General features: G+C 43.5%; 1 protein-coding gene across 3 annotated transcripts in view; it reads right to left on the minus strand.

Moving 5' to 3' along the window:
* Positions 1 to 15,374, minus strand: part of KDM7A (lysine demethylase 7A) — a 101,191-nt gene that overhangs the window by 26,605 nt on the left and 59,212 nt on the right. For 2 of the 3 annotated variants that reach the window (XR_009461757.1, XM_059726461.1), the window contains exons 8-10: positions 9,107 to 9,194; positions 8,274 to 8,380; positions 2,660 to 2,757 (exon numbers count right to left, since the gene is read on the minus strand). Coding sequence is in view for 2 of the 3 variants with exons in the window: in XM_059726461.1 (XP_059582444.1) it covers positions 2,660 to 2,757; positions 8,274 to 8,380; positions 9,107 to 9,194 (293 nt within the window). In the remaining variant the exon portion in view is untranslated. The remainder of the gene's footprint in view (positions 1 to 2,659; positions 2,758 to 8,273; positions 8,381 to 9,106; positions 9,195 to 15,374) is intronic. The other variant, XM_059726462.1, reaches the window with a different exon arrangement.

A 15,374-nucleotide genomic window follows, 5' to 3' on the forward strand; every position in this document is an offset into this window, starting at 1 on the left:
CCAGATCCAAAGAAAATATCTTAATTAGAAGTCCTTAAATAGTCAGAAGAAATTGACAGTATGATTAAAATACACCCTGGAGCCATCAGAGCTATAGAAAGCAAAGAGTGTTGCCTAACAACAACACTGAATGTTTGGTCCCAAAGTATTCAAGGGAAGTGAAATCATCATCTATCCCCCAGCATTTTTAGGCAAGGAATCTGAAGAAGTATGAATACAAAGCTATACTCTTCTTCTTTAACAATCCCTCTCAGTCAAGGATGACTGTTTTCCATGATTGTCTTTATCTGTGGGTCCAAAGATGGCTGATGAGGCTGATTTGGAATCAGACTGCTGCAACTCAGGCATGTGTTTCTGTGCAGGGTGGGTGGCTCTAGATTCTTGATTCAGTCTGTGACACTTTCTGCTGCTTCCATGTTTCCACCTCCTTTTGTTGGTGTAAGGTTTCAAAATACTGAGATCCCTGCAGCAAACTCTTCCTCCATTTGGAATGATTCTGAGCAATAGTTTCCTATGAGTTGATGTCAATGTTGCATTTTTCCAAGTTGGCATTCAGGACATCCCTGAAGTGCTTTCTCTGCCCTCATCTTCAGTGTACACCTCAACTGGGCTGGGAGAATAAAACTTGCTTTGGGAGACTGGAGTTGGACATCTGGATGACATGGTCAACCCAGCAAAGTTGATGATGTTGGATGATCATCACCTCAATGCTTAGCGTGTTTGCTTGCGAGAGGACACTAATATTGGTATTTTTATCTTCCCACTGGATTTGAAGCTATACTGACAATCTACTTAAATAACTACAGCAGCTAGTACCGTAAATAACCTCTCTTTCCCTTAAGTCCAGTCAGTATGGAACCCCATTTTGGGGAATTTTAATAGTAACAAACCTAAAAACAACTGGATTCCAAGGAAATCAGACCCAGATCAGTGTTATGCCTTTTTTCAGCATTACTCTTGAATGCTGAGTCTGATCACTAGGCAGCTGCCTTGCATATTTACATTTCTGGATGAGCCAGAAAGGCTGTTTTACAGCTTGTAGAGTGCAATACAAGACCTTATGATATTTTAAAAAAATCTGACAGGACATAATGATGGTATATGTTCAAGGTATCACACTCTAGTTAAGGATGATTAAGGATCACTTAATGGGCAAGGTATCACTCATCCAGGCCTGAGGGCTCAATCCAGTCCACGTACAAGCCCTGCACCCCTCAGGGTCAGGTGAGTTTGATACCTTTGCCCTAGGGGGCAGGGAAGTGCTATCACTCCCCCCCAAGGAAAGGTCCCTATTCTCTGACCTGACAGTCCTCCTCCTTACTACTGCCTACACGACTAAATGGTTTAGTAAAGAGCATGTAGACAAGCCATTTCTGTAAACAAGTGTAACAGACTAAATCAAGAGTCATAGTACACCAGGTACCAATGAAGCAAACAAAACGATATGCCCTTTTTAGCACCAAGAAGCAAGTGTACAGGCATTCAAGTACAGGGAAAAAAATATGGCAGCTCTGCAAATAAGTGTTTGCTCTTTGCAACATTAACTTCACAGCAGTACAACTATTTACAGCACTGCATGTACTGCCTGTCTAGTTATGGGAAGCCATATGCATGCCTCAGTCCTCCAGCATCCCAGGCAGCTGTGCTCCTCACTTCGCCTCCACCCCACAGCTCCGAAGAGTCTGTCTGGCACCCCAAACTTTACTGCCCCCCAGAGGCAGAGCCAGCTCCCAGATCACCACACAGGCACATTGCCCAGCCTTTGTGAACACAATAAAGTCCTTCCTGCACAAAAGGGCAGGGAATCCACCTTCCAGAGCCTCCTGCCATGCCAAAAATATCTGGTTCTGCTGTGTCAGCATCTCTGGCATTATCAACAAGCTAGGCTGGAGGAAAGACACCAAGCAGGGGGCCAATTCTGCCCAGTTTAGAATTTGGGACATTTTTGTAAGATAAATGCAATAGCCACTACCCTACAAAAACCCAAAGTAGAGGCAATGTCCAAATCTTGTGGGGTAGTAGTATAGTTGGGAGGTCTGCATGTGCTTGGCTGCTACAATTCATAAATTCCATGTCTAAGATAAAGGAGAGTCTCTGTAGTCCCCACCTCCTAAAATTAAACCAGCATTAGAGCCTGCCTTCCCCACCCCCCACCCCTGCCCCCTTATCCCCAACTGACTTCCTGTGAGTTGAAAAGAAAAAAAGTGAATCAGTGCCAAGGCTCACTGGATAGCCAGGGACATCTCCCACTATGAATTTACCTATACCAAATTGGTTGGTGCTACAAAATTTCCAAAAAAATGTAGTGTTACAAATGAACATCTGAGCAGAACCATATATTCCATATTAGGATTTTTATCTAATTATTTGTGATCTTCTCCCACAATGAAGTGGTACTTAATGTGCTCACTAATGCATTGCCAGAAGCTAAATATAACAAGTTTGTCACTGGTCTGGCATGGTTTGGGCATGCAACATAAAACCACCTCAAAACAGCTCTCTCCCAAACCATCCATCCATAATTACTAGATGGTCTTCCAGTATTTATCAACAGAAGCAAGTTCCATAAAATAACAACAAAGTTCTAAAAGCACATTCTTGCATTTTCAGAACCATGTGAAAAAGTAAGATCATCAAAAAGATAAACAAAACCACTTACACTTACTTCTTTTTTCATCCATAACTTTAAAGCAGTAAGTAAAGCCTTCACGCCTTGAACTAAGTAGTTTTGGGGCTGGAAACCATCTTCTCTCAGTTCTTTAAAAAAAGAAAAAGATAAAGAAATAAAAGACAGACGCAAGAATTTCAATTTAAAACACATACTGTAATGTAAAAAATAAAATTTGACACACCTCTCTTAACCAACAAAAAAGCCACTGTGTGAAGCCATAGAAATGTGTGACAAATACGAATGAAATATTAGTACTGTTTTTGAACCTGTCATACCAAAGAAGTATGAAGGGTTTTTTGGTTTTTTGTGTTTTTTTTTGGGGGGGGGGGGGGGGTAAATAAAATTAAAATATGTAAAATCTTTTTTCACTGTGTGAATCCAGCTAGTTATGCCATGTGTTACAGATCAAGCTCATTCAGTGCCTGGGGAAATGTGTCAAAGGGATGGTGGGGATTGGGAAGAAGAGAAGTCTTACCTGGCTGTGCTCTCTGAAGGCAGTTGCTGCAACAGCACCAGCCCCAAAAGGCAGCAGCCCTTTGGTGCAGGCTCCCTGGGAGCCATGCTTGGTGCTCTGATCACCACTCCCCCAGATATGCTAATAGAAGCATGGATGCACTGTTACAAAAGTTCCTGGGAGGGATGGGTGGAACCATCCCTTTATCCCTCATCCCCCCAGATTCATTGCTGAGTGCAGGGCTGCACTGCCCAGCTCCTATGGGCAACATGTAGCAGGCTGCAGAAAACCTCCACAGGCATGGTTCACACTAAAAATCTCTGGTGTATCATGCAAGAAAAGCAGAGGTTTTCTATATTTTGTTCAAATGGGATTACAGGGAGAATGAGCACTCTTTGCCAAGAATGCCTCCAATTCTTGCAGTCCCCGATCTCAAGTCACAGAACTCACTCATTTCAAGTTAGCTGCCTTCTACTGTTTCCAAACTTTTCCCAACATCTTAACAATTAATGCAGGGACTTCCAGCAAAAGCAGCGTTTATCCCTCTTTGCTCAGTGTTTTTTTTCCCTTCTCCTTCCATAGACATGCTTGTGAAGATGAGTTCCCCCCTCCCCCCACCTCATTTTTAGACAGAAGAGTGATGATGAGAGTGTTGCTGGGAGGATACTCGGGGGGGAATACATCTAGCCCAGATTTGCTGGGCTCCTTATGTTCCCACTCTTTTGGATATCATATTAGGCCAGCCACTAGCTTTGTCCCCTTCCCTAGCTAAGAACTCTTTTCAGCTACTATGCATCCCTTTTTGTTCTCCTAAACTGGGGTGATGACTGTTTCTTGACAGTGTGGGAAGAAGCAATGGTCCAATAAGCTGCAACAAAAGCTCCAGTTTTAAAAGTTTCTGATAACTGTGAAACAGCAGCATTCCCACCTACCACAGCAGTTATAGTAAACAAAATATCATCTCTCTTATTCAACGAGCTGTACAAATTAGCTTTAGCATGGAAACCTACCACTGAAGTTCTCACTTAAGCTCTATTCTCATTCCCCCCGCCCCCGAAAAGTATGTTTTCATTGCCATGGCCATGCTAATGGTATATTCTTTGTTAGCCATTATGTGTAGTACTGTTTCTTTAAATGTTTGCTTCCGCCTGGGCTCCTGGCTCAGAACAAAAAGTTGCCAGCCATGTAACCTGGGTAGTGCTCTCTCTCTTCTGAGCTAGTTCAATCTCCCCATCACTGTGGAGCCACAAGATAACAATAGCAAAACAATATTTATCTATAAAGAAAGCAATTCCTGTCAAATCTTGCTACTCTCACTTATATTACTGATCTACAAAGAAGCAAAAAGATCAAAAAGAACCCCAAATCCAACGATACATCATCCTTACACAAGAAGAAATTTAATGGAATACAGAAAGGTGCTCTTACATTTTTACTCACTGACCTGAATCTCACATAAATCCAATTAATTTCAATCACTACTATCTAATAATGACTAAAGAAAAATACGACATGTATTGGCAGTCTGTCGCCTTCCATGACTCAATCTGTATTTTAGGACAGAAAATATACTTTGCTGTTGGCCGTCCCTTGATACAAGGATGATTGTAAAAGAAGTTTCAAAAAGGTAAATCTTTCATTTAAGTAAGTCTCAGAATCAAAAGTTCAGGCATCCAGATTGGAATTCCTGGCTCCAACTAATCTTTCCTCTAATTACTGAGGTTTTAATCTCCAGCTCATGCTAGGGTAAGAGATACCCAGTTGTGCCCTGGGGGAAAGCATTTCTCTCTCGTCTACAGCACCTTGTACAACTCAACAACACAAAATCAAAAGCACTAACATTCTTTTAGACCTCTATCAGTTTCTAGCGTAGATGCTTTAGATGCATATACTGGTACCAGAACAAACTCAGATAACTAGGTCAATTACTCTAAAAAATTGTGACAAGTCAAATCCTGAAAACAAATCACTAGCTAAGTATTCCTCTGGGGCAGAACCGTATTCTGTATCCTAGAAGCTCTGTACATTATTATTGCCCAGAGTAGATACAGCCAGAACAATTCTTCCGAACCAGTTCTTTTCCCATGGGTTCACTAAGAGGAGTCTGGGGAACTAGAAGAATAGAGTTCCTCAACAGCAGAGATATCATTAGACCCTCCAAAATCTCCAGTGCAGGAAACTGTAAAAGATTAACAGACAGACATCTGTCAAAACCAGGATTCAGATCACTTAAAAACACTTATATGCACAGAGCTGAATTAAGTTGGACAAAACTAGTACCTGCAAAACTGAGGGGAACTCAACTTGCAGCTTGTTTTCAGAAATCTATTTTCTTAAATAAGGGACAGGCTGGAGATGAAATTTAGGAGAAGCTCTAGAAGGAAAATAATCTCTTCCCAAGTTTGATGGTTTTGAGTAAAATTCAACCACCTGGAACATCACACTGAACCAGAAAACTGATCATGTAGCTTGTGTAGGAATTTGTCTAGAAGGAGCTTGGGGGGGGGGGGGGGGGGGGAATACACCAACATTTTCCAAGAAACAATTCACACAGAAGGTCTACTGGTGCTTACAGAAGTCCCAACAAGACACAAATGCATAGATATTATGCGAGAAATAGAGCAGTCAGAAAGAACTGCAACATCATTTAGCCACGCAGCTCTAACAAAATCCATACTCCCTACAACCGAGTGATCTACAACAGGGACTAAAAACACATTCGAGTTTTATCATCTCACTCTTACAAGTTTAAGAGAGGAGGTTAGACGTACACCTTTTAAGAACAACATGGACAGAGGTGATCCACCCTTGAGTAAGAAGTTGGACTAGATGACCTCCTATGGTCCTTACCAGCCCTACCAGTCTGATACCTCTGCTATTGAGGCATTCACCATCATTTTCCAAACAGAGTACCCTCAGGAACATGCAACTAAAATGACTGAGCCCAAGGAGATTTGTCAGAGCCTACAACGTCAACAAAAATTGATATCAGTAGTCCTAAAACCGAGAGCCTAGATCCCAGAGTCTGAGCAAAAGAATACTGCTTGTACTGGTGAGCAGTCACAGGCTGGGTTAGCAACACCCCACCCCCACAACAGCTCATCAAAACTTCCCAAATGGTTCTGCTCTGTCCATGGCTGGATGGCTGGGATGGGGCCTCAGGTGGGCTACGAGTGGCATCTGGGAGCAAAACAGACCAGTGGGGCCAGGGCTGGGATTGGGGCTGTGACAACACAGGACTGAGGCTGGGGCCTGGGGCAGAGCCATGATCTGCTCCCCACACATCTCTGCAACAGGCACTGGTTCTGCAGCCAGGAAGCTGATTGCAGCTCTGCCCTGGGCACCAGCCCTGCGCTGTCACTGCAGAGATCCTGAGATCTCCATGGAGACTGGCCGGGACCTGTGTTGGCTGGTCACATGGATGGGATGGGGCCGCAAGGAGTGGCATGAGCAGGACAGGCCAGTGGGACTGATATCAAAATTGCTGGGCAGTGACAGAACAGGGCCAGGGCCCAGGGCAGAGCCGCAATCTGTTCCCTGCATGCCCCTACCCACAGAACCAGAGTCCATTGCAGGGATGTGCAGGGAGAGGATCATAGGATTTCTAGGTAATATTATTATGGCCATCTAAATTTTATTAAGCCTAAGAAAGTATTTAGATTTTTTTTCCTACAGGTTCAACAAAATCCACCTTTTAAAGAGACCCGAACAAGGCTGTTCCTGGAACAGGTAAGCAAAACCTGGCTGTCATACTGACTTGTGCTATGGAAAACAGGTTTGATAAAGACTTTATTCCATAAATAACATTATAGATAGAACGTTACTTTCTACTGAAAGAGAAGCGTCTGTCCCTATCTGTGTCCTGTCCCCCCTCACCCTTCTTCCACTTTCTACAGCTGCTCTTCTGCAAAAAGAAAAACCGAGCAAGTGAGAAGGCAATGAGTTAAGAACATTTGCCACTTCAATACAGAGTAAGGGAGAAGGATTCTGGATTCCTCTTTAAAAATAGTCCTCAAGCTTGCAATCCTCAGTTCTTGGAGTTCCTATTCCATCAACTAGGATCAAGATCTTAAGTAAAATTTTTGAAAGTGCGTAAGACTTTTTGGGGATTCCATCAGTCAACAATTACCTGCAATCACTATGGACTGGACTCTACAGCCCAGGAGGTCCCTACCAGTTTAATGCTCCCCAAAAATTTAAAAGCCTAAATCCCACTTACTTTCACTGGAATTTCATTTAGGTACTTTTGAAGATTTTAAATCATCATCAGACAAGTCAAAACTGAAGTTCCAGAATGATGAACCAAATTTGAAAAAGTAATCTGTCCTAGATTTGATACAATTCTTTGGACATTTTCTAGGACTTCTTCTTTCAAGAATGAATCAACTGGAACCTCCAAAGAATCTGGTAAGGAATGTGTGGGTCATTTTCACATCAAAATACCCCTGGTTCAGTTGAAAAGGGAACATATAAAAAGGTTCAACTAACATCCTTTTTATTTGGAGGAAAAGATGACCTGAGTATTTGACTTTAGTCCCAAGCAAGAATTAAGTCTCCCTCTCCCCTTCAGGTGGAAAGTGATGGAGAACCCACGGCATCTAAAGGAAATTGCCATCTATGACTTTCATCTTTTAAAACAGTACTTACACCCCCCCATCAACAGAAGTCTAATGATAAGAGAAGAAGAAGGTCAAGCTATCCAAGGGAGGTTGAACTGTCCTAAGATCTTAGTTACCCAGGGTATTCAAACTGTATGCTCAAAGAAAAAAAACTATTTTCATTGTCTGCATCTGAAAACAAATTTTCAAGTTTCCATTCATATACCTAAAAACATGAGAGTTATCACTAGACGGTCTTCAACTCTGCAAGTTGAGAGTTCTACCAGACACCATTACGTTTCAAAGTAATTTCATAATCATGATTTATTAAAAAGAAGAATAAATCAAGAATGTTAACAGTGTAGTGTTTACCAAAATCTCTTCGATTTGGCAAAGATACTGCACTGGCTTTCCCCAATTAAGGATTAAAGCCAACTTCTCTTAGAAAACTTCCAGAAATTGCATATTGGTCCAGAGATTGAGAACCTGACCTTTCAAAGTAAAAATAAATAAATGAATACTCAAAATCTTACCAAAACAAGTGAATTACCTTTCAAAGTTTCCAGTAAGTTTTTGGCCACAAACCAACAGATGGCTTCAAAGAAAGGGAATTTGAAAAGATCTGGGGTTTTTAGCCTTTTCTCCATTTCATAACACCTAAATAAATAAAATTAAAATTATTCTATTCGTACTTTTAGAATCACCCAGTGTATTATCCAATTGATACAAGACTTAGAGAGATAAACAAAAATCACCATATCAAGCAAAACAAGTACAGGAACCAGAGTCATATTGGAGTGCGACAACATCTAGATAAGACTGAACAATAGCCTCATTCAGGCTCTGACCTCATCAAGTTTAACTACAGTACTCACAATAAAAAAGTTAAGACATCATAAAACTAGGATACAAATCTAATGTGGTTGGGTTTGTTTTTTTTTAAAGTAACATTTAATCAGAATTCCACTCTAATGAATAAAAATGGTATATTTAAAAGACAACTCCATATGTTGGACAACAACAAATACATGTGCCTTCAGGGCAATCCTGACTTAACATTCCTCTTTTCAGTTTTGTGTTACACAGCCAGGCATGACCATTTTTAGTTTACCTCTTTTGCAGTAATCTCCAAATGACAGCATGTCTGATTTTATGATATAATTATGTATGCAAAACATTCATTTTGCTTTGAAGACAGCTCTTGTAGAAGCAACTTACAAAAATCTAGTCCTGATTCAAGCTAAGAAAAAAAGTCAGTCTTGTCATTATCAGAGCCCGTAACTATCTAACAGCATAGAAAAAGCACAATGAAAGACCTAACAAAAAGAATTTCCTACTTACAGAGGGAAGAGTATAGCCAAAAGAAAGAAAGTTAAGACAAACCTGAGCTGCATGCCAATATTGAGGTTGTGCAAAAAGTTTCCTCCAAAAGCCATACAATCCTGAGATGTGAGCACGGCATGAATCCAACCTGAAATTATAAAAACAGAAAACTTAACATGCACACACTACAAAACGTTATACATTGATCGGGAGGAGGAGAAGGGATGATTTACAAATCTATAGGTTATTCAGAGCCACAGAGGGAAAACTGTCTCTCTTCTTTGCATTTTGGTGAACAATGTCAGTCTAAAAATTTACTCTTTGCCCTTCCCCTGCCCACTTTTCTCTCTTTTTTTTTTTTGTTTAAAAAGAGAAGTTAAAAGTCATTTCAATAGTGTATACTTCTACCCTAAAAGATTGCTTCGGTTTTAAGATCACATTACTCCTATAGCAAAAATTCCCTTTCTGCTACTTCATAAAAAAGCCACAAAACTAGAGGAAATTGACTTTAAATTGATGTACAAAGCAAATGCAATTTAAAGAAAAAAAAATCTTTTAATTACCGTTGTTACAAGTGGCACCTAGAAATACAACTTTCAGATAGAAGCATCTGTCCAATGTGTAAACAAGTTGGTACAGCACTTCATTATTATGTGAATATCTTTAGTAGTAAGTCTATTGATTATTCCAATGCAACCACTCTAAATAGCCCATTAAAACTAATTACATTAAACCCCAAACTTTTAAATTACATTCATTATACCCATTTGTAATGCCACTGGAAGAATGCACTCCTTGTACAAGTATTTTTTAAGACTATATTCAAATGACTCTAGCCTCCCAGAAGAAAGGTCAGTCTGACCTCATACGCAAGAAGCTCATGGAGCAGATCATTGAGGAATCTATTTCTAAGCACCTGGAGGAGAATAAGGTAATGAGGAATAACCAATATGGATTCATCAAAAATAAAAAAGTTACCCCTGAACCAGCTGATTTTCTTCTATACCAAAGGGACAAGCTCTATGGATAGGGGAAAGCAGTGGATGTGATGCATCATGATTTCAGCAAGGCTTTTGACATTTTCTCCTATAACATTTTTCTAGGTCAGGGGTGGGCAAAATACAGCCTGCCAAGCACCCAACAAGTTGTGCCCTGCCCAGCCCCTCTGCCCACAAGGCGCCCACATGTACACCTGCTCCCCAAACATACCCTATTGGCCTTACTCCCACCCTCGTGGGCAGAAGGACCAGCTCAGCCAGCACACAGCTTCCAGGTGGGGCTGTTGCTGCAGCCCCCAGGGACCTGCTCTACTTCCCAGGTCTCCTGCTGGCTCTGGGCAGCAGGTAGGGAAGCAGAAGGGATGGGGCTGCAGCTGGGAGGAAGCCCAGAGCATGGGGCTGGGGCTGGCAGCAGCATGGAGCTAGGGTGGGCAGTGTGTGGGTGTGAGGGAGGGTGGGGGGCTGTAGGGACCCTCCCACAGTCACCCATACCATGCAACCCTGGCAGGCAGTGGCAACACCAGCAGCAGCAGGGAGGACAGGTGCCCAGTGGGGCACAATTCCTGCCAGTCCTGCAAGGCATGCAGCCTCCCCCAGGCTACCTGTATTGCCGGTACTCTCCACCACACACACAGCTCCTGCACTAGTGCAGCATGGGAGGAAAACCCCACATGCTGGAGCCAGGCGCCTTCCCTGCTAGGGCTGCACAGCAAAGGAGAGAAACTCCATGGGCTGGAGCTGCCTGTCTTCCCCACCCCTAGGGAAAGGTACCTGGGACTTCCTTCCTCTGGAGCCCAGCCCCAGTGGTGAAGGCAATGGGTTCCAGCCTGCAGGGCTTCCCTCCTATGCTGTGCTAGCAGGGAGCACTGGCAATATAGACAGCCCAGAGGAGGCTGCACCCCTCGCTGCCATGTGCAGTGCTGGCCAGAGCCATGCCCCGCTGGGCACATGCGCCTGGCTGCTGCACCATGGGGGACATGTAAGGGGTCCCCACCCCCCCCCCACACACACACACACCTTGCCCCCATATATACACAGCCCCACATCCTACCATACACACACAATATACAAAACTAAGGATTTATTTTTGAGTTATTATGCAATCACCTCTATACACAGTATGCAAACACAAATAATAACAAAAATATTTTTTGTAATAAAATAAAAGTGTTCTAAGTAGGTGTTTGAATTTTAGTGTATGATTTGGTTTTTTCCTGGTTTTAAGATGGCAACAAGGGAACATTTGGGGGGGGGGGGCAAGGGGAGGGACTTTCAGTAGCAAAGGTCAGGGGTTAGGGGGTGGGACTTCTGGTCCCCAGATGGCAACAAGGGAGCAGGACAACTGTCAAGGGGCAGAGCTACCCATGCAGCTCTCAACAGCTCACCAAAACTTTTTAAGTGGCCCTCCACTCAAAATAATTGCCCACTCCTGCTTGAGGTTGTATATCCTTAGCTTGCTATTGAGAAAGCACTGTAATTAGTTGGATCATCATGCCCAAAAAAGTAGCCAGTGGCTCAATAGCTAGCTGGGAGGGGTTATCAAATGGGGTTCCCCAGGGACTTGCTCTGGGCCCAGTATTGTTTAATGTCTTTAACAATTTGGAGAATGGGATTGAGTAGACACTTAGCAAGCCTGCAGACAACACCAAGTTGAGTGGACTTGCAGACACACTGGAGGGTAGGGTCAGGGTGCCAAATGACTTTGACCAAGTTGAAGAGTAGTATGAAACTGAATTAATGAATGACTGGCTAGGTTGCATTACTGCAAAAAAATGGACTTGGGGGTTACAGTGGACAGTAAGGAAGTTGAATGTGAACCAGCATTGGCTTTCTGCAACAAGAAGTCTTATAGCATAATGGGCTGTATTAATATGATCACTGGGTGCAAGTCAAGAGAAGGGATTCTGCTGAACCAGTGAGGCTTTGCCTGGAGTAATATGGGTAGTTTTGGACCCCACACATTTCTTGAAGAGTCCAGTGGAGAGCACAAAAAATGATTCAAGGTCTGAGAAACAGACCTATTACTTATGAGTGAGGATCCCGGTTTTCCATTTAAAAATCCAAAATCCTCTGATAAAAACCCCCCAAAATCCATGCATTTCTGCAACTAAAATGAAATGCAACTATATATAGGTATCAGTTGAATACACTATTTTATTGACATAGTTACAGTTTGGATGCCTACCAGTGTCTCAATAATTGTAATAAAAAATTCTAAATTCCTATAAATTTTGGCATTTGATTTTGGGGGTTTTTTTTATATCTTCGAAAAAAAATCAGGGCTCCCCTTGCCCCCTTCACCTCAGCAGAACGCGGGTGCAGCTGTGGCTGTCGCTCCCACAGTTTTGGGCCCTGATATGCTGGTGCCCCTCACTCTCAAGCCACAGCCCCCACTGCCCGTGCCAGTGCCACTCACCCCCAACCTACAGTCCCCTATCAGCAGCATGAGGGAGAGACCAGGGGAGCAATGCTACCTTCACCTCTTCCAGCTGCCAACCTCTTCCACACCAGGCTGCGGCTCTATGCTGGCACCATGGCCCAACCATCACTCCGCTCAAGCCACCCACACTGCCCCCCCACCCCACCTCCCTTATGGGGTAGAGCCACAACCTGAGGGCTGCAGCAGCCGGGCCATGGCAGCATGGTAGAGCCACAGCCTGGTGTGTGAGCAGCTGGCAGCCAGAGACAAAGGCAAACTGGACCCTACCCCCTTCTCCCCCCCAGCCCTCTGGTCCATTATTCCTCGTGCTGCTGCAGTGCAGCAGTCCCAGTGGCGGTATCGAGTCTCACCACCCCGCTCCACCATTCTGCACCAAGGCCCACCCACTGGGCCACAAAGGTGGTTTCTGCCCCTGCCAGTCCAGGCAGGCTGCAGCCCCATACTCACTAGGGGCGCATAAATCTGGGGTGGGGGGGGAGCAGGCATGTGCAATTTACCTGGAGGGAGGTGATCTCTACCCTGCTGCCTGGCTGCCACATGGATGTGTGCACATGCACATGCATGTGGCTTCCCTGCCTGTGATTGCTCTTCCTGCTCCCCCCCCAGCCCCAAGCAGCTCCCTGCAGGCTGAAACTCTGCCATCCTGCAAAGGGAAACCCACCATTTCCCACACTTTTCCCCTTTAAAAAAGAGAAAATCTGCATTTTTCCAGGTTTTTCAATGGCAAGCGGAAAACCTGGATCCGTGCTTATGAGTACATTGGGAGCATTGTGTTATAGCTGTGATGGCCCAGGAAATATACAAGGAGACAAGTTTTTTTGGCTATATCACTTAATGGACCAACTGTATAGCTGTGAAAGATATTGAACAAGCTCTGCAACAGTGTGTTCTTCCTCAGGTCTGGATCTTGACTTATGATAAAAGGCTAAAATATCTGGGATTGCTTAGTTAGGAGAAAGACAGGGGGAATTTGATAAATCTTCAAAATACCTGAAGGATAGCTCTAAAAAAAATGAAGATAAACCATTCCTTTCAACCACATGGGACAGAACAAGGAACAACGGTCTTGAAACTGCAGCAAGGGAAATTTAGGTTGTATATCAGGAAGAACTTTCTAACTATGAGAGTGGTTAAACATTTAAAACAGGCTACCTCGAGAGGTAGAGGAATCTCCAAATCTTGTTAAGTTTAAGAGCACATTAGGCAAACACTTGTCTGAGATGATTAAAATCAGGGATGATCCTGCCTCAAGCAGCTGGACTAGACCTCCTGAGGTCTTTCCAGCCCTACTTTTCTATGATTCTGTGAATTAAAGATCTAGATTTCACATGAAAAAGGTTAGGTCATTAACAAAACATATTGAAAAAAGTGTTTAGATGCACTTAGAATTATCATGCGAAAGTTATACACAAACTTGAGGTACTCAGGAATAACTTGAAGATGTAAATAAGTATATGGCAGGTCCTGCCAGCAATTGGCTAATTAGGGTTGACAAACCCCATGCTAGATACCAAATTAATTCACTTGAAGACCAAGGGGAACCATTGCAATATTCTACCCTGGCCTCCAATAGAACACAGGCCATTCAACTTCCATCTATTAGTTCCCATTTCAAGTTCAATAGCCATACTTGAAATCAGAGCTTAAAAATATTCTAGAAAAAAAATCCAAATCTTAACACAGATATTTCTAGTGACAGATTATCCAAAAAATCCTGGATATGCATTTTCAAAGACTTACTGTTAGAGATGTGCTCCTTGTTTCTAATCTAAAAACTTTCCTAACTCTAACCTCCAGCCATTAGCTGATCTTATACTTTGACAAAAAGGGCACAAGAGAAGGGAATAAGAGGAAGCTACAATATTCAAGTAGGAGAAAAAGTACACAGGCTATGAACATTTATGCCAGCTAAAGCCAATTTCAGGGATCGGCAATGTTTTTGGCCAGAGTGCCAAAAACACCCCAACCTCAACCCGTGCCTCAACTTGGCCTGCAAGGGGCAGACTGCAGCAAAGAAGCAAGGGGCTGGTCCTTGTTGCTGGCAGCAGCTGCACACACGCCTCTGGGCAGATGGCAGGGGAGAGGCCGAGGCAGTGAGGCCCCAGCCCCTTCCCTGCATTTTGCCCCGAAATGCTTGTGCTGCTCCTGCCAACATGAAGCTGGTGCCAGGGCTCTGGAGCTCAATGCAGCTATTGGCAGCCTACCCACCACCTGCTGCAGCTGCCCAAAGCCTGGGCCAGCTGTGGCAGGCAGCTGGGAGGCTGCAAACAGCTGCATTGGGCTCTAGAGCCTTGGTGAGGCTCTATGGTGATGGCGGTGCACATGCACCTGCTAGGCAGATGGCAGAAGGGCCAGTGTTGTGTGCCTGGGCTGCTCGTAGTAGGTGACCAGGAGGCTGCAAGCTGCCCAGAGCCTGGGAGGGCTATGACATGCCGAGCAAAAGGGCCTCATGTACCATGCTCTGGCACATGTGCCACAGGTTGCCAACCCCTGGCCTTTTTCTATAGGCATCCTCCTGCTGCAAACAAAGTAAATTCAAACCCAGTTTAGTCATCTTTTCACTATTTTTTAGGAGAACTTCCATGATGCTGAACACGTGCATGGACAACGAATCCTCTTAAACAATAAGTTAAATTTGATATTACAGCAATGATTTCTTACAACATAAGAATTCAATTTTGGGAACTTTCCAAATGCATACATGATGGATGATGTACTCTGTATGGAGTGGAAAACGTTACTCATTTCCCCCACTCCCAGATTAAACTTGCTTTTGTCAGGTCTCCTGCCACCATCACTATTAACCAAGTAACAAAAGCATAAAGCAAATTATGTACATTTTCTTAAGAGACTACTTATCCTTTAAGATTAAGCGCTAATATTCTGCCTT

This window comes from Alligator mississippiensis, chromosome 4 (assembly GCF_030867095.1).
Source record: "Alligator mississippiensis isolate rAllMis1 chromosome 4, rAllMis1, whole genome shotgun sequence".
Taxonomy (NCBI): Eukaryota; Metazoa; Chordata; order Crocodylia; family Alligatoridae; genus Alligator; species Alligator mississippiensis.